At 39.9% G+C, this 19,159-nt stretch overlaps 1 protein-coding gene across 4 annotated transcripts in view; it reads left to right on the plus strand.

The window, feature by feature from the left end:
• The window catches only part of UBR2 (ubiquitin protein ligase E3 component n-recognin 2), a 107,748-nt gene that overhangs the window by 11,397 nt on the left and 77,192 nt on the right, over positions 1–19,159 (plus strand). For all 4 annotated transcript variants that reach the window (XM_066248704.1, XM_066248612.1, XM_066248785.1 and 1 more), the window contains exons 3-4: positions 6,091–6,169; positions 13,029–13,139. In XM_066248704.1, coding sequence (XP_066104801.1) covers positions 6,091–6,169; positions 13,029–13,139 — 190 coding nt within the window. The remainder of the gene's footprint in view (positions 1–6,090; positions 6,170–13,028; positions 13,140–19,159) is intronic.

A 19,159-nucleotide genomic window follows, 5' to 3' on the forward strand; every position in this document is an offset into this window, starting at 1 on the left:
CCAGCCAAGGCCCAATAGAATATTTTTATATACTTATTAAAAGACTATTAGATCTAGTTTTTTGTCGGTCTTTACAAGTACTTCTCTGAATCCTTAATTGATACAGTATTGGAGTTGTAGATCTAGCTTTCCCTCATGGTATATAGATGAGGAACTGGGGTTCAGTTGTTCCAGTAATGCCTTTTGTAGCCAAAGGAACCAGTTTCAAAGCATGCTTTTGTATGGCGTGGCTTTTAATTTTCAGTCTCTGGAGCATTTCCTCAGTTTTTCTTTTGACTTTCATGATCTTGACACTTGACGATTTCAGGCCAGTTATTTTTTATGTGTTTTTCAATTTGGCTTTGTCTGATACACTTCACGATTCGAGTTTATATCTTTCAGAGAAATATCACAGAAATCACCTATTCTCATTGTACCTTATCAAGTAGCATATGATTTTGATTTGTTTGATAACTGGTGATGTTAACTTAGATCACTTGATTAAGGGACTGAAAGACTTCACTGGAAGATTACTTTTTTCCCTCTGTAGTCAGTATTTTGTGATGAAGGATTTTGAGACCATTAAATAGCCTGTTTCTTATCAAATATTCAGTTTATTCATTTATATATATTAGTATGTATTCATCGAGTTCCATTATTCTTGCACTCGCATTGACCTGTGAGAGGCCCCTCAAAACTGTCTTTGCTCTTTTTCATGTCCCTGTCATTCTTTGAGCATTTTCTTTTTCTTTCTGACACAAGATATGTGAGGCACATCTTGGACTTTTCCCTTCCCCAGCCCTGTAGTCAACCATTTCTCCAAGGAGCCTGGGTCCTTTTTAGTGTTAGAAATAAGATACTAGGTGTGCTTGCTGCTGTGGGTACGTCACTAATCCTAGGCCCTCTCTGTGGGTCTTTATCTATAGCTCCATATTGAAAGAGTTACTGAGAACCAGGCATGTCTAGTGATCTCTGCAGTTCCAATCCGACACCACCGGCTTCTTGCACATTTTTCCCCTTTATGTATTTGAAACCCCCTTCTGACAACCCTGGTTTCCATCCTAAAAAGTATTTACTAATTTGATCATCACTGTTTGTAACTGCCCTCTTGGCCCCTGCCACCAGCTCTATATGGCTGCTCTCCGTTACCCCATTTGGGCTTCACACTCAGTGCCGGGCCTTCCTCCCAATCCTGAATAGGGCACATATGAAGTAAGTCTTACTTTAAAGTGCATGGTCCTTAACTGAAATCATGGCTTTTCTGGTATCTCAGCGGGAGTCTAGCTTGACTAGAATTCCAGAGTCCTCTTGCTAGACTTCGTGTATCTCATGGCACTCAGTTCCATAGCGGCCACTCTCCAGTAAACTAGTGTCGCCCAGGACGTGTGCAGCCCAACCCTCGGCCCAGAGCTCATTCACTGGTGACTCTCACGTGGACTTTTGCCCCTCCCTGGCTCCTCCCATCCTGTACACATTCCACCTTCTGGTGCCCTGACCCTGGGCTATTTCAGTTGTCCCAAACTCTGATCTAGTCTCAGCTCAACAGAACCTTCCTGCTCTGTTTAGACTCTAGTTCATTGTGCCGCAGGCGGGAATTTCACCCCTCCGTGAGAGGCGGGACCATCAGGGGGCTCAGCTCACGAATTTCCCTTCTCTTAGTCATTGCGTCCTAGTGCTGCCTGTTCAGTGCCTGGAAATGTGCTCATCTAGGGCTGTGGCTGTGGGCAGTGGGAGGGTTAGTTCAGTACCAATTAAACTCTGTCATAACCAGTCCCACACTGTATTTTTACAATGAAAGTTGCTTATGTTTGTGGAGTACCAACCAATTTAATGCTAAGCATTTTGTATATAATCACCTTTAAGCCGCCTGTAAACTTCTTAGGAAACAGGCTCAGAGTGGTTTAAGGGACTTACCTTCAGTCATAAAAATTGAAACCAGGCCCTGGCCGGTTGGCTCAGTGGATAGAACATCAGCCTGGCATACGGATGTCCCGGGTTTGATCTCCAGTCAGGGCACACATGAGAAGCGACCATATGTCTCTTTCCCTCTCACAGCTATGGCTCAGTTAGTTCAAGCGTCCGCCCCAGGTGCTGAGGATAGCTCAGTTGATTCAAGTAACAGCCCCAGATAGGGTGCCGGGTGGAATCCTGGTCAGGGCACATGCAAGAGTCTGTTTTTCTATCTCCCCTCTTCTCACTTAAAAAAAAAAAAAATTGAAACCAGGGCTCTTTGACTCTAAAGTCCTTTTATTTTTTTCATTTTACCTTTTTATTCTCATACATTGGTCTTATGAATTGTTCACTCATTCTCAGTAAAACGAGAAAAAAACTGGGGAAAATGTACTGTTTTTCTTGCAACTAAATTTGTTTAGTTCCTAAATTCTAAGATATATTCTTTATTGTTAAAACATTAGTATATAAGATGAAGGCAGCCTGACCAGGAGTTGGCGCAGGGGATAGAGTGTCAGACTGGGACTCAGAGGACTCAGGTTTGAAACCCCAAGGTTGCTGGCTTGAGCGTGGGTTCATCTGGTTTGAGCAAGGCTCACCAGCTTGAGCAAGGGGTTACTCAGTCTGCTATAGCCCCACGGTCAAGGCACATATGAGAAAGCAGTCAATGAACAAATGAGGCATCGCAATGAAGATCTTCTCATCTCTTTCCCTTCCTGTCTCTCTGTCCCTCTCTCTGTCTCTATCTCTGTCAGAAATAAAAAAATATGGAAGCAATGAATTAGGTAGTTTCGTTTTGTTTTGAAATGTTCTTACCAAAAAAAAGGTCTTTTTGGGGGTCATTCCGCTGGTGCCTGAAACTCTGAAATATGGGAACTACTCCACAGTCGCACTCTGACCCCTAACTGGAAAATAAAGGTGTATTGCAGTACTGTTTTCTGCACCACCAAGTCCATGTAAGGAATATTAAATAAAAATCATAATTAGGCTGGAGAAAGGGCTTCTGGTGACAGAATTGTGGACTTGGCCTGCACCTCTCTCTCCCTCATCTCCTGAGACCACTCTTTAAGCTGCTCTCTCCCATTTGCAGGTGTTTGGCATATATAATTGTGCCTTGTGTGCATTAGGTGCTCAGCACGTTTTTGTTGAGCAAACATCTGTTACATTGTTCAAAGCACAGAACAGTTTTAATGATGTTATTTCGTTGTTTCTACTTTAATTAACTTGTTGTCATGTTCCTATTTGTTGAACATTTCCATACTTGTTTAGTAGAAATATCATATTCATTGTAAACCAGTTATTTTCTAGGATTTACTCATGGTTATTTATATACAGGAAAATTTTCCATTCTGAATTTGTAAGACTATTTTAGACCAAATACTTAGTCTTCAGATAAGATTCTGAGACTTGAGTAATGTCAGAGGGGGTACGGATAGCTTCTCCGTCTGGAAATAAAAAGCTCTAATATGGAAGAACTACTTAGTTCCAGTAAGAAGAGTTGTTTATTCAGTTTGTTTCTTTAAAAAACCTAGAGACTTGATCTTTTTTTTTTTTAAGCAGAGTTTAATTTTAAGACTTTTTGAGTTTATTAGGGTGACAGTAGTTAACAAAATTATACAGGTTTCAGGTGCACAGTTCTACAACACATTTTCTGTACACCATATCATATGTTCACTGCCCACAATTCAGATATACACATACAAAATGAACGGCTCATGTTACAGAAATGAAAAAGTATAGAATGGGATATATAACAGGAAGATTTGGATGCGTTAAAAGTACATACACTTGCCTGTCCTTAAGCTCAGTCAGTTAAGAGGGTTGTCCTGAGCCTGACCATGCAGTGGCGCAGTAGATAGAGCATCAGCTGGGATGCGGAAGACCCAGATTTGAAACGCCAAGGTTGCCGCCTTGAGTACAGGCTCATCCAACTTGAGCACAGGCTCACCAGCTTGAGTGTGGGATCATAGTCATGACCCTGTGGTCGCTGACTTGAGCCCAAAGGTCGCTGGCTTGAGCAAGGGGTCACTTGCTCTACTGTAGCCCCTGGTCAAGGCACATATGAGAAAGCAATCAATGAACAACTAAAGTGCCACAACGAAGAATTGATGCTTCTCATCTCCCTGCCTGTCTGTCCCTGTCTGTCCCTCTCTCTGGCTCTCTCTCTGTCTCTGTCAAAAAAATAAATAAATAAAGAGGGTTGTCCCAAAACAACAAGGTTGCAGTTCAATCTCTGGTTAGGGTACACACTGAAAGTAATCAATGAATGTATGCCTGGGTGAAACAAATAAATGCTTCCTTTAGGACTGAGTAAAACAAATGAATGTCTCCCATACCTCTCCTCTCTCTCTCTGCCCCCCCTCCTTCTTTCTTCCTTCCTCTGTCTCTCAAAAAAAAAAAAAAAGCCCTAGCGGGATAGCTTGGTTGGTTGGATCATCATCCAGGAGCATGGAGGTTGCCAGTTCAATTCCCTGGTCAGGGCACCTACAGGAGCAGCTTGAAGTTTCTTTCTCTCTCTCTCTCTCTCTCTCTCTCTCTCCCCCCCCCCCCCATCTCCCCCTCTCCAAAAAAAAAAAATACATGCACTCAAAAACATTTTGCAAGAACATATATAAATAAAAAGACACATGATAAGCACATTAGAGTGGTTGCCTATGAGAATAGAGGAACCATAATAAGGAAAATTTAAAGATACACATAACTCTTCATCTCATTTTATGAAATTACAGAGATTCTCTTATTTAAAATTCTATCTGTAGCCTGGTGGTGCAGTGGATATAGCGTTGACCTGAGTCGCTGAGATTGCAGGTTCCAAACCCTGATCATCCAGCTTGAGCATGGGCTCACCGGCTTGAGTGTGGGATCATCGACATGACCCCATGGTCGCTGGCTTGAAGCCCAAGGTCGCTGCCTTCAGCAAGGGGTCACTGGCTCGGCTGGGGCCCCCTGGTCAAGGCACATATGAGGAGCAATCAATGAACAAATAAAGTGACACAATTTACAAGTTGATACTTCTCATCTCTCTCCCTTCCTCCCTTTCCCTCTCCTCCCTCCCATCCCCACGCACGCTTATAGAAAAAAGGTATGATCTGTAAATGTATCTAACTGGCAGTATGACAAAAGCAAATGAAATAACTGAGAACCCCACTGTCGACCCATCCACCTTGTGGAATTCTTCCTTTCCTGTCAAGATATCTTATGAACCATAAACCACATGTGTTGTATGATCAAGTGAGGAGACTCATGTCAGTCTGTATATTGATCACTTAGAATATTTCATTTTCCTTTTATTTATTTATTTTTTCTTTCCTTTTTTTTTTTTTTTTTTTTTGTATTTTTCTTAAGTTGGAAACGGGGATGCAGTCAGACAGACTCCCGCATGCACCCGACTGGGATCCACCCAGCACGCCACCAGGGGGCGATGCTCTGCCGCAATCAGAGCCATTCTAATGCCTGAGGCAGAGGCCACAGAGCCATCCTTAGCGCCTGGGCAAACTTTGCTCCAATGGAGCCTCGGCTGCGGGAGGGGAAGAGAGAGACGGAGAGGAAAGAGAGGGGGGAGGGGTGGAGAAGCAGATGGGTGCTTCTCCTGTGTGCCCTGGCCGGGAATTGAACCTGGGACTCCAACACGCCAGGCCGACGCTCTACCATTGAGCCAACCAGCCAGGGCCTCATTTTCCTTTTAAATTAAATTTAAATAGAAATATAAGTTGTAATATTTTCTTGCAGCCTAGTTAGACCTCTTGCCTTTTGGGGGGTGTATACATACCACCTTGGAGACCATTGGTCTGAAACACCTGTTTGGAGGAAGTTATTTTAAATCTCAAGATACTTCTTAAGAATTCATTAAACTTAAATTTTATTTCATAACATCTGTGTTTACGGTGAAATGTGATTTCCCCAACTCTTTGGGGGGGAACTTACCTTCCTAATAATATGTGCCTTCAGAGATTTGCTAGTACACATCCAGTAGGAGAAGCAGGTTCTTAGACTGACTTCATTAATCAAACATCTGAGAGGTCTTTGGAAGCAGTATTTTCTTTCTTTTAACACCAAGGCACTTCACTGTTACTGCTTTTCTCTGATGGATTCCAGTTGAAATAGAATGTTGCAAAATATAGTTATTTTATGACCCTAATTTTTTTTTCTTTAACTTTACAGAGACTGTGCAGTTGATCCAACTTGTGTTTTATGCATGGAGTGCTTTCTTGGAAGTATTCACAGAGACCATCGATACAGGGTTAGTAATGTCCAGATAATAACCACCCCCAGTATTGAATTTGATACTACACATCTTTTCTGCTTTTTTGAAATTCCAAGATTTAACACTAAACCGGAAGAGTGGTTTGAGAAATGTTTTAAACACCATTAAACAGATGACAGCAGTGTAGAAATGAATCCAGACTTCTTGGAACACATGGTCTAAGAAAGACAACATAGATATCAGGTCCTCCATATTGGTGTTTAGCTAGTTTATTTTGTTGTTTTTTTGTTTATTATCTTCAGAACTCTTAAGTTGATAAAGGGAGGTGGTATCCAAAATCAGGATACAGTGGTACCTTGAGATATGAGTTTAATTTGTTCTGTAACCGAGCTCGTAAGTCAGTCAACTCGTCTATCAAACAAATTTCTCCCATTTAAAATAACTGAAATAGATTTAATCCGTTCCAGCCCTGTGAAACATCCCCAAACCATCCTACATTATGAAAAAAGACATGTTTTAAAAAAAAAAAAAAAAAAAAAAAAGACATGTTTTTAATTAAGAAACACACATGTATACTTTTACCAATGATAACAAAATATATGAAATAAAAGAAAAAAGTGTTATTTAGTACTGTATTCTTACCTTGGAGACAGACGAGTGCAGCTAACGGAGGTGAATGTCGGAGGAGGAGGGAGGGAGGAAGGGATGCAGGCACTGTAGACACGGAAACTAAAACTGCACTTTCTTAACACTAAGTGTAAACTAAAACTGCATTTTCTTTACTTTAAAACTGCACTTCCTTTACTTAAAATGAAATCACAAAAACTTAATTGTAAAAAAATGCACTTCCTTAACTTTAAACTTAACCTAAGCTTAACATTACGTATTTTTCATTTAATCATCACCTGTTTTTGCCTTTTTGGCTGCACTTTCAGCACTTTCACTTGCAGGACTTTTGAACAAAAAGTCTATCCAAAGAGGTTTGCTTTTTTCTGCCTTTTAAAATGTTACGGAAATTTGACAAACAAATGTTATTAAAAAGTGCTGAAGCACTACCAGTTGAAACTTTTCTGGGTGTTTCTTTTCAATGAAACTTGAAAGCTTCTCCCACATTGCCAGCATGTCTTTAATTTCACTTGTAGAAATCACTTCCTCCGACTGTACCTCGTCCTCACTACTAATCTCTTGCAGAAGCTCCGTATGTTGCATCATCTGTAGCTCCTTCAACTCCTCAACTCCTCAGTTGAGAGTTCTTCCTCATGTTCCTCTACGAGCTCGTTTATGTCACCCTCATCTACCTCCAGACCCATCAACTTTCCGACAGACACAATCTCCTTCAAAGCTTCTACCTCGGTTTCAGTCTCTGGTTCAAATCCTTTGAAGTCCCTGTCTGCTACAACATCAGGCCATAACTTTTCCATGCCGAGTTCAAGGTTCTTGTAACCTCTTGCCGTGCCAACTCAATAATGCATAAACATATCACGATATTGTAGTGATCTTTCCAAAACTCTCGAAGGGTTAGAATTGTATTCTCAGTCACCTCAAAGCAGTAGCGGAACAAGTGCTTTGTGTAAAGCTTTTTAAAGTTGGAAATGACCTGCTGATCCATAGGTTGTAAGATTGAAGTCATGTTGGGTGGGAGGTAGAGGACTTACATGAATTTGAACTCATCAAGAATGTCATCTTCAAGACCAGGTGGGTGGGCTGGAGCATTTTCAAGGATTAGTAATGCTTTCATCAGGAGTTTCTTTTCTTGAAGATATTTCTTCACTGCAGGACCAAAGACGAGATTTACCCATTCAATAAAAAACTGCCTTGTAACCCATGCCCTAGCATTGGCACGCCACATCACCTGCAGTTTTTCTTTAAGAATCTTGTGAGTCTTAAAGGCTCAAGGGTTTTGGGAATGATACACTAGCAGTGGCTTTACTTTATAGTCACCGCTAGCATTTGCACACAATGCAAGGGTCAGAGGGTCCTTCACGGGTTTATGGCCTGGCAGCTTCTTCTCCTCTGCGGTGACGAAAGTCCTCCGGGGCATTTTTTTCCAAAACAATCCTGTTTTGTCACAGTTGAACACTTCTTGGGGGATGTAACCTTCCTTTGCAATAAGCACAGCAAAGCGTGCAATGTACTCTTCATCTGCCTTAACGTCAGCACTCGCAGCTTCACCATGCCTCACCACCCAGTGGATGCCAGATCTCTTGAAATTTTCAAACCAGCCGTGACTTGCTTTAAATGTATCTTCTGCTGCCTCTTTTGAGGTTGATGGTTCTTTCTTCTTCAAGTCGCCATAAATAATATGTGCCTTTTCGCATATTACAGTCTCTGTCACTGTATCTCCTGCCAGCTCTTTCTCTTTCACCCACACCAGCAGAAGCTTCTCCATTTCTTCATGGATATTTGTCCTTAATTGGGACAGAATTGTAGTTCTTTTCGCTGGATTTGCGCTTTTGATGGCATCCTTTTGTTTAAGGACGGTACAAATTTTAGATGTATTATGGTCATACAGCCTTGCCAGTTCAATCACTCGTACACCACGCTCATATTTTTCTATTATTTCTTGCTTTACTTCTATCGACATCATTCTCTTCTTCTCACCACTGTCCTTTACACTCACTTTCTTCAGCCCCATGATAGCACACAAAAAAAGTTGGTAAATGATGCGAGAACGAGTACAGCGCATGAGATTACACTTGATTCTGCGGGTAACACGTGAGAAAGAACGAGATGCTGGTGTTGTGCTGCCGATAAGGGACCGTGCGCCAAATAGCGGCAGCTTCCTGAATCACAAATCACGACTCGTATCTCGGAATTTCGCTCAGATCTTGAACAAAAATCGGATTGAGTCGCAGCTCATATCTTAAAAATTCATATGTTGGTCTGCTCATATCTCAAGGTGCCACTGTAAATGTGAGAATTAAAAATATGAAAGGGAGGTTCCTAGAGGGAGATTTATGCGACAAGGAGTGAGGAAAAGTGACAGGATTATACATTTAAGAAATATTCTTTTGATTGGTCATCTTCTACAGATTTGTCATTCTTAATAATAAAGAAGCATCTACTGCGCTGACCGGATAGTTCAGCATCGTTCTGATATGCAGAGGTTGAGGGTTTGATCCCTGGTCAGGGCACATACAGGATCAGATTGAAGTTCCTGCCTCTTGTTCTCTCTCTCCCTTCCTCTCTCTCAAATCAATCAAGAAATAAAAATTTTAAAGAAGCACCTACTACAGTGTAGAAGAAGGCCCAACTCCAGAACATAAGACCCACCAATTCTATTCTTTTTTCCCCCTCTATAATATAGCCATTACTTTTCCAAAAATCAGGCATGTCTGCCCTTAAGTCAGAGTACAAAGGCTGAATATTGCTCAGCCTGTCTTGGTTTCTCTACTAGAAGTTGAAAACAGCATGAACGTTGAAAAATTAGGAAACGTTCGTAGCTGGAACTTTTTTCATCCTATCTGAAATAAAATGGTAGAGAGGAATATAGCAACCTTACTTAGGAGCCCTGTTGGCTCAGGACTTATCCTCCTGTTTGTTTTATACGCAGGATTGATCATAGTGAACTATAAACTGCTCTAAAATTGAACTTGTATTATTGTGTTCTCTTTAATTTTATAAATCGGTAAGAGAATCCCAGTTTCCTTTAAGCTGCTCTGCCCATCTTCAGTAATGAAACTGTAGGGCGAGTTTATCCCTTTCCAAATATCTGCCTTCCTATGTTTCTTGAAATACATCTTTATAGCCCCTAAGAATAACTGTCTTTTGTGAGTTTACATTAATTATTTTTTAAATATTTATTTATTTATTTTAAAGACTTTATTCATTTGAGAGAGAGAGAGAAAGAGAAGGGGGGCAGATGCAGGAAGCATCAACTCCCATATATGCCAAAGCCTGGGTGTTTGAACCAGGGACCTCAGCGTTCCAGGTCGACACTCTATCCACTGCCCCACCACAGCTCTCACTAATTATTTATTATATAAACAGGTACTTTCTTTGGGCAGAATATATTAGGGCTCTTCTAAAACTTGCATTTAATAACCATTTCTAAACTCACAGGATCTTTTAAAAAGCAGACTTTTCAGTCTATCAATAATTAATAAGTTCTATAATGTCATATTCCTTGAGTCATTATATTTTTAGGAAATTTGAATAATTCTTGAACCCTGCAAGTGGTAATGAAAAATTTCCTTTTTTTTTTTTTTAGAGAGAGAGAGAGAGAGGGTGGGAGGAGAGAGATGAGAAGCACCCACTGATAGTTGTGTCACTTTAGTTCATTGATTGCTTCTCGTGTGCTTTGCCAGGAGGCAGGGGCAGGATAGTGCTCAAGCTGAGCCAGTGGCCCCTTGCTCAAGACAGCCACCTTGGGCTCCAGGCCAGCGACCTTGGGATCATGTTAATGATCCTCTGCTAAAGCCAGCAAACTTGCTTGCTCAAGCCAATGAGCTCACACTCAAGCTGGCAACCTTAGGGTTTCAAACCTGGAACTTCAGCGTTCCAGGTCGACACCAGCGTTCCAGCACCACCACAGGTCAGGTCAGGCAGTCTACTTTTTTTGTTGGTTTTTGTTTACTTGTTTGTTTTGTTTAAACAGAGGTAGGGAGAGAGAGAGACAGGAACATCTATCTGGGGATAGAACCGGCAACCTCTTTGCTTCCGGGTGACACTCCAACGAACTGAGCTTTCCAGCCAGGGCTTAATTTTTTATTGATTGATTTATTATTATTATTATCATTTATTATTATTATTTTTTTTTGTATTTTTCTGAAGCTGGAAACGGGGAGAGACAGTCAGACAGACTCCCGCATGCGCCCGACCGGGATCCACCCGGCACGCCCACCAGGGGCGAAGCTCTGCCCACCAGGGGGCGATGCTCTGCCCCTCTGGGGCATCGCTCTGTCGCGACCAGAGCCACTCTAGTGCCTGGGGCAGAGGCCGAGGAGCCATCCCCAGCGCCCGGGCCATCTTTGCTCCAATGGAGCCTTGGCTGCGGGAGGGGAAGAGAGAGACAGAGAGGAAGGGGGGTGGGGTAGAGAAGCAAATGGGCGCTTCTCCTGTATGCCCTGGCCGGGAATCGAACCCGGGACTTCTGCACGCCAGGCCGATGCTCTACCACTGAGCCAACCCGCCAGGGCCTATTACTATTTTTTTTTAGAGAGAGAGAGAGGGGAGAGATAAAGGAAGCATTTATTTGTTGCTCCACACAGTCATGCACTCTTTGGTTGCTTCCATTGTGTGCCCTGCTGGGGATTAAACCCAGAACAGTGTCGTTTGGGGACTACGCTCTAACACAGTGGTCTCAAACTTTCTGAAGTCGGGGCACATTTAAAATCCTACAAATAATTATAGGCGCACTATACTATATACAAATTTCTGAGAAATGTTATAATAATTAAGTCAAATATTAAAGAAAAAAAAGTCTAAGCGTGCTTTTATGGTAATTAAACAAAATAAATACGACAAAATTAAATTTATTCTGACATTAAAAAACATTTTTATGTTACATTTTTTGAGTTATACTTTTTAGAATTCGTAAAAAAGAGGGGTTAAAAAGTAAAAAAATGACAAAAAAAGTTATCTTTTTATATATATAGATACCGTCTTAGTAAGATTTAAAGTAAATTTGGCAGGTCCTGGCGCAAATGTGTTAAGTTTTTTCATTCTTGTGTTTATGAGAAACATGAGCCTGATGTGTCCTAGCAATTTCTTCAATGTTTGGGCATATATTTGAAAGGCAAACTCTCATTTCCTTGTCGATACATTGAAGAATTCCTCTCTTTTTAACTCTTGTGATTCCACTCTTTTTACTCTTGTGCTGAGGGTAGAAAATCCTAATTCACATAAATAGGATGTTGAAAAATGTAGTAAAATGTTCAAAGCTTTTTTAGATATTGCTACATATTCTTCTTTTATAGAAATCCAAAAGACTTCAAGAGACAATTCCTTATGCTTAATCATCAATCCAAAACCCCCACCACACATATCATCTTAACTTTACACCAAAAAAAGGATAGAAGAAACTTGCCTCCAGTCTTTCCGGGTAACATGGGGGGTAGTGTAAACGATCCAGCACCACAGCTTAACAGCCTTTTGCAACCTAATCAGGCAAGTGAGGTGGGGGGTTGCGCAGACTGTCAGCTTACAGCCAATTCACCACACCTCTGTCCCCCAAAAATCTAAACTCCAAAAACCCTGTTGGTTTTTTGGTCCCCAAAGGCACATATTTCTCTGGAATACCATAGGGCGCGCCTGGAAATCTTCTAGGGTGCACCAGTGCGCCCTGGCGCACACTTTGAGAACCACTGCTCTAATCAATGGAGCTAACTGGCCAGGGCCAACTTTTGTATTTCCTGAGTTTCCTTTCCTTTCAAAGAATGCTATTGTCTTTAGGAAATGTGAGAGAAGAAAATTAAACTGATTTTAGTTTTTGTTACTCACTTTCTCTGATGCAAATGCAGTCCTCCTGTTGGACTCTTGTAAGGGGACAGCAGCTGGAGGAATCTTTGTAACTTGAATCTGGTATATTACATCGTAGCACTAACCCTGCGGCCTAGAGGCCAGCATTGGACCAGTTTAGCTCAAATCCAGCCCTCAAAAGCAGCCTCGTTCTCCTAATTAAGGAAGTTATGTAGGTGGGCATATTTTACCTCTTTAAAGTATCCGTAGTTTACTAGTATACTAAAAAGTAGCTTATTTATTTTGAAATCTCTTAAATTAGCTTCTAGGCTTATTTAAAATAAGCTTTAAAACATTGAGCAGTGTGGCATTTTATTTAACTTGTATCGTTCAGAGTAATTTAAGCGCTTTAACAATGTTATTTCCTTAGTACTTATTTATAATCTGATAGCCCTCAGTAAGTATTTGACAAGATGCTTTACAATTTTTTCTCAAGATGACGACATCGGGAGGCGGAGGTTTCTGTGACTGTGGTGATACCGAGGCGTGGAAAGAGGGCCCTTACTGTGAAAAACATGAACTTAACACCTCTGAAATCGAGGAAGAGGTAAAAACATTTTCAGTTTTTAAGGAAATGTTGTTTTAACCATGAGTTATAATGAGAAATAGGTGAGCAAAATAGGCCTGTCACTATTAACAGTGACCAGGTATTCTTTAAAAGTTGCACTTTATGGATGCCATACCATTGTTAGTAGTACACATTTGAAATTCTAGAAATGTAGTTTAACTTGGACTTTTTATATGTTTGAGGTTTTGTTTCGTGTTAACCACTTATCAGGGTATTTTAAGTTCTTCTTTATTATTGAAGGGCTTAGTTTTCCGATGTGTGTAGACCACACACATTTGTGTATTTTTGTGTTATAACTAAGACGCGGTAGGCCAGGTACCTTTATTTTCTGTCACCATACTTGTCAGCCAGACCTGGTTGTAATCTGGTATATCAGTGACATTGGGTATGTTATGTACCAAGTATAGAGATGACAGCTCTAAATATATGCTTTTTTCATTGCTGTTGATCCTGCTTTATTTTTCTCTAAGTGATACTTATAATGATGTTTTCATAAGTAAATAAATATTTGAATCTGTGCTGTTACTTGTGACAATTTGATGTTTGATCCTTATTTCACTATGTTTTTTGTAGTTTTTATTTTTTTAGCAAAAGAGAGAGGGTGCGGGACACAGAAAGGGACAGACAGACGGGAAGGGAGAGAGATGAGAAACATCAACTCATAGTTGTGGCACCGTAGATGTTCATTGATTGCTTTTCATGGGTGCCTTGACTGGGGTGGGAGTAGCTCCAGCCAAGCCAGTGGCGTTGGGCACAAGCCAGCAACCATGGGGTCATGTCTGTGATCCCATGCTCAAGCCAGCGACCTCAGGGTTTCAAATCTGGGTCCTCAGTGTCCCATGCTGATGCTCTATCCACTGCACCATGCCTGGTCAGGCTCAGATTATGTTTTAAATGACAGACAGGTGGGTACCTTCGCAGTACTTCTGCATTATTAGTAGGTCTGACATAGATTGGGGTAAGTGGGCATTAATAATTCTTCCTACTGCTCATACCTTGCAGGACTCAAATATTTTAACAGAATGATCAAAACTTTATGGTGTAAGACAATGTCTTCTATTGTTCCACTATGTTTTGGACAAATAAATTTGCCCAGAATTGTTCAGTGCTATAGAAAATATGTATCTTGTGTCTTATTTTGTCCAGGTATTCTAGCATTTGCAACAGAAAGACAATATGTGATCAGGATTTCAGATTTCTTCACTCCTATTATAGCAGCCTCATTTTGCCTCATTTTATCAGATTGGAGTTCTATACATAAAAATACAAACAAAACAAAAGAAGATATATTTGAAAAAAACAGTTTTGCATTTAAAAAAATTGAAAACTAGTGTATGACATAAGGACTATGGTAGAAAATTTTTGCAAACTCATATCTGATAAGGATATAATATCCAGACTGTCTTACAACAACAAAAAGACAAAACAACTCAGTTAAAAATGGGCAATAGACATTACTCTGCAGGAGATACAATACAAATAATGAGCAGACACGTGAAAATATGCTCAGTATCATTAGACACTAAGGAAATGAAAATCAAAACCACAGTGAGTTACCCTAAGATGGATGTAATAAAAGAAAAATGGACAATAAGTGTTGGTAAAAAATTGGAACTTTTTGTACATTACTAATGGTAATGCAAAATTATTTCAGCCCTGTGAAAAATAGTTTGGCTCTATCTCAAAATGTTAAGCGTAGAACTGTCATATAAGCCTGGAATTTCATTTCACAACTAGCTATATATTCAAAAGAATTAAAAACAAATACTGAAATAAGTACATGTACACGCATGTTTGTAGCAGCATTCTTCACCATAGCCAAAAGGTAGAAACAGCTGAAAATCTGTCGATGAATGGATAAACAAATTGTATATACCTACAGTGTAATGTTACTTGGCCATAACAATGAAAAAATACCAGTACGTTCTAAAACATGAATGAAACTCCACAACATTATGCTAAGTAGAATACACCAGACACAGAGTCACATACTGTCTGGTTCTATTTCTGTGAAATATCCAGAATACATAATGCAGTATTGTAGAGACAGGACAAAGACTAGGGGCTGCCAGGGGCTGGGGAAAGGGAGAAAGGGGGGACACTGCTCAATGGGTAAAGGCTTTTACTTTGAAGAGATAATAAAAATGTTTTGGAATTAGATAGAGGTGGCAGTGGCACAAATTAGGAATATACTAAATACCACTAAGTGTTCACTTTAAAATGGTTTTATTTTATATCCTGTGAATTTCATCTCAATACATTATTTAAAAGTAGTAACTTTAGGATTTCTGTTGCCTTTTTATCTTTGTTTTTAAAAAGTAGACTTAAAGTAGTTTTCTAAGAAAAATTACGAATCTGCCTGCAGTAAATCTGGTTGCTTTCTCTTCATATGTTAATAAGGAGCTATCAAACAGTGCAGACTTTGGTTAATTTTCTGAATTTTAAGAACAGGCCAACAAGATCACTTGCCCGGCTGAGACTTCAAGGCCCTGCCTGGAGAATCTGTACTCCAGAGCTTGACAAATAAAACCTCTGGACCCGGTCATCTAATTCCTGTTTAAGAATTCAATTAAGAGAAATGAGGTCAGCCGAGATAAGACTGTAAAATAAGATAAAAAGATAGCATTGTGTTGAGACTACCTGGTTCCCACTTACTAAATTCATATACGTATATAACTAGGTTTTTTATTTTATGCTTGAAATAGAAGAAAGCTGTATATTTTTTTAAGTCTGTCATAGAGTTTTTATTGAACTTTTGTTATTGTTGTTATACCTTCAGCCTGCCTCTTAAGAAAAAGTTGAAAAAATCTCGGTAATAGACTTCCGTATGGATAATGCTCAACTCTTGGCAGTTGGGGCGGGGCACTTCTTCACTGTGTAGGCCAGGGAGCTGCAGAATAAGCTGCAGTCTTGTTTGCAGCCAGTTTCCGGCGCCACCCGAAGCTAATGGTGGTGTCTATAATTTAAATAGTTGGGAAAAAATCAATAAGATAGTATTTTGTGGCATGTGAAAATTATATAAAATTCGAATTTCAGTGTCCATAAGTGAAATTTTATTACCACATAGCCTCAATTATGGATGTATAGTCTACAGCTGCTTTTTTGCTACAAAAGTACTTAGTATCTGTCTCTTTACAGAAAAGGCTTTCTGATCCCAGGTATACACTATGAGAAGCATTTTTTTTTTTTATTCAGTGAGAGGAGGGGAGGCAGAGAGACAGACTCCCTCATGCTCCCGGACCAGGATCCACCCAGCAAGTTTCCTAGGGGGTAATACTAAGCCCATTTGGAGTGTTGTTCCGTTGCTCAGCAACTGAGCTCTTCTTAGCACCTGAGTTGGAGGCCATAGAGCCATTCTCAGCGCCTGAGGCCAACTCACTCCAATTGAGCCATTGCTGCAGGTGGGGAGAAGGAGAGAGAGAGAAGCAAGAATGGGAGGGGTGGAGAAGTAGATGGGTGCTCCTCCTGTGTGCCCTGACCGGAAATTGAACCTGGGACATCCATAGACATGGCTGATGCTCTACCACTGAGCCAACCTGCCAGGGCTGCATTTTGTTTATTGTACCTGATTCCCACTCATTAAATGACATCTCCTACCCCGTAACAACAATAAATAGAAACTAGGTTTCCAAATGGGCCCTTGGGTGTGGTGGTAAGTAGGGAGGTTAGTGGAATGGTGCCTCTTTCTAGTTGAGACCCATCACATAGTGTCTCTTTTGTTGATCATCATAAGAACCATAACAAATTTCTCTTAGTTCTCTGCAATTGGAAATGTTATTTTTCTCTTGGTATGAGCCTGGTAACTGATTGTTTTTACTTTGGTGGAGGCTTCTGGAAAACAGAGCCAAATGTTTGGAAATAAAACCTATCTATAGTAGCTGTATGGAAATTTATGATCTGAATTTATAAATAGATATTAACTTGACTTCAGTTTATTTTCCTGCTTTTATTTTCATTTTACCTGCTTTGTGTATCTATTTTTATTTAAAAAAATTTTTTTTTATTAATTTTGAGAGAGGAGAGAGAGTGAGTGAGAGAGAGAGAGAGAAGGGAGAGGGAGGAGCAGGAAGCATCAACTCCCTTATGTGCCTTGACCAGGCAAGCCCAGGGTTTTGAACCGGCGACCTCAGCGTTTCCAGGTCGACGCTTTATCCACTGCGCCACCACAGGTCAGGCCTGTGTATCTATTTTTAAATTCTATTTTATTATACTGTATATTCTTCAGTTGCGGTGAATCCTTTTTGGAACAAAATTTAATTCAGTAACAAATATTAACTGAAAAACCTCAGTGAATATTTTTTAACCTAAAATTTTTACTTATCAGCGCTGTTTTTATCTTGTTTGAATACAGATTAGCGTTATTAATAATTAAATATTATGTGAAGTACTATACTTAGTTTATCTCATTTAGTTCTTAGAACGTCCCTATAAGGTAAATATTACAGGTACCAATATTTTATAGCTGCAGAAGCTTGAGTTTTAGATAAAGAAACTTGCCCAAAGGATCCCATGCAGTAAGTGCGGATGCAGTGCTTTAAACCTAAGTAGTCTAGACTCGGTAATGGAATTCTTGGACAGTACCTTATACTGGTTGTAGCAGTGGAATTGTTATTTTAAATAGGAGTCTAATTTAAAAGTCCCAATAATAAAACACATAAAAATGATATTAGTAATGAACTCATTTTTTTATAAATTGAAATATATGTTATTTACTTGTTAGGAAAACAATTTATGAAATAAAGGAGGCTCTTTTGATGACTTCAGTTTCTAGTTTATTTCTGGTTTTAGTTGGGTAATATGGAGACAATCCTCATTCATGGTTTACTTGCATATGAAAACAGTTAAAATCTTTATTGTAATACATGTTACATTTAAAATATTCAAACATTATAGAAGTGTAACACATAAAAGATTAAAGTTCTCCATAATTTCCATTGCTCTCTGAGATAACCACGGATAATTTTTTTAACAATATGCCTTGCACTCTTGTAATTTGAAAGAAGAGTAAATCAAAGGCTTGTGTTCTCTAACATAATATAGTCAAAGAGCTATAATTATTAGTCATAACTGATAATACAACATAGGATAAAATGGCCATTTATTTACTCATTCCAGCTGACTCATGCTGTGGTAAGAGCACTTTGAGCAGAAGTCCTTCCTAGCCTTTAGTTTGCCATTATACTAATGAGTAGATTTGCATAGCCTAGCTTCTTTTGACTGCAGAAATAGTTCTTATTCAATGACCATTTTAAAAACAGTTAATGTGCATACAAAGATAGCACAGGAATCTATTCCTAGGCCGGCCCCAAACTAGGTTAAAGGTAGCAGCAAAATTACCAGTTGGTGATTCCTTAACACATTTGAGAGTGTATTTTTATATTACCATTTTAAAAGCATAATTATGTGTTTTTAAATTGATGTGTAATTCAAATAGGAAATAGCCCTCCCAGGCCCTGGGATTTTGCAGAACAGAGTTGGAACACTGCTGGGTTGGACACTAAAAAATTGGCAGATGTAGCCGGACCAGTCGGTGGCGGAGTGGATAGAGCATTGGACTAGGATGCTGAGGACCCAGGTTCGAGACCCTGAGTTCGCCAGTTTGAGCGCGGGCTCCTCTGGCTTGAGCAAAATGCTCACCAGCTTGGACCCAAGGTCGCTGGCTTGAGCAAGGGGTTACTCGGTCTGCTGAAGGCCCATGGTCAAGGCAAATATGAGAAAGCAATGAACAACTAAGATGTTGCAACGAAAAACTGATGATTGATAGATACTTCTCATCTCTGTCTGTCCCTGTCTATCCCTCTCTCTGACTCTCTCACTCTCCCTGTAAAAAAAAAAAGTAGATGTTTCTGTCCAGGACCATTTAATTCTTAAATCCTGTTTACTGTAATTCTTCAGTCTTCTGAATGTCTTGTATTATGGGACATAATTTTAAGAAATGGAGTGACTGTACAGAGAGATAATATTTTCAGGGTTCTACTTTCTATGTTGGTGTGGTGTGA

Source organism: Saccopteryx bilineata, chromosome 1 (assembly GCF_036850765.1).
Source record: "Saccopteryx bilineata isolate mSacBil1 chromosome 1, mSacBil1_pri_phased_curated, whole genome shotgun sequence".
Taxonomy (NCBI): domain Eukaryota; kingdom Metazoa; phylum Chordata; class Mammalia; order Chiroptera; family Emballonuridae; genus Saccopteryx; species Saccopteryx bilineata.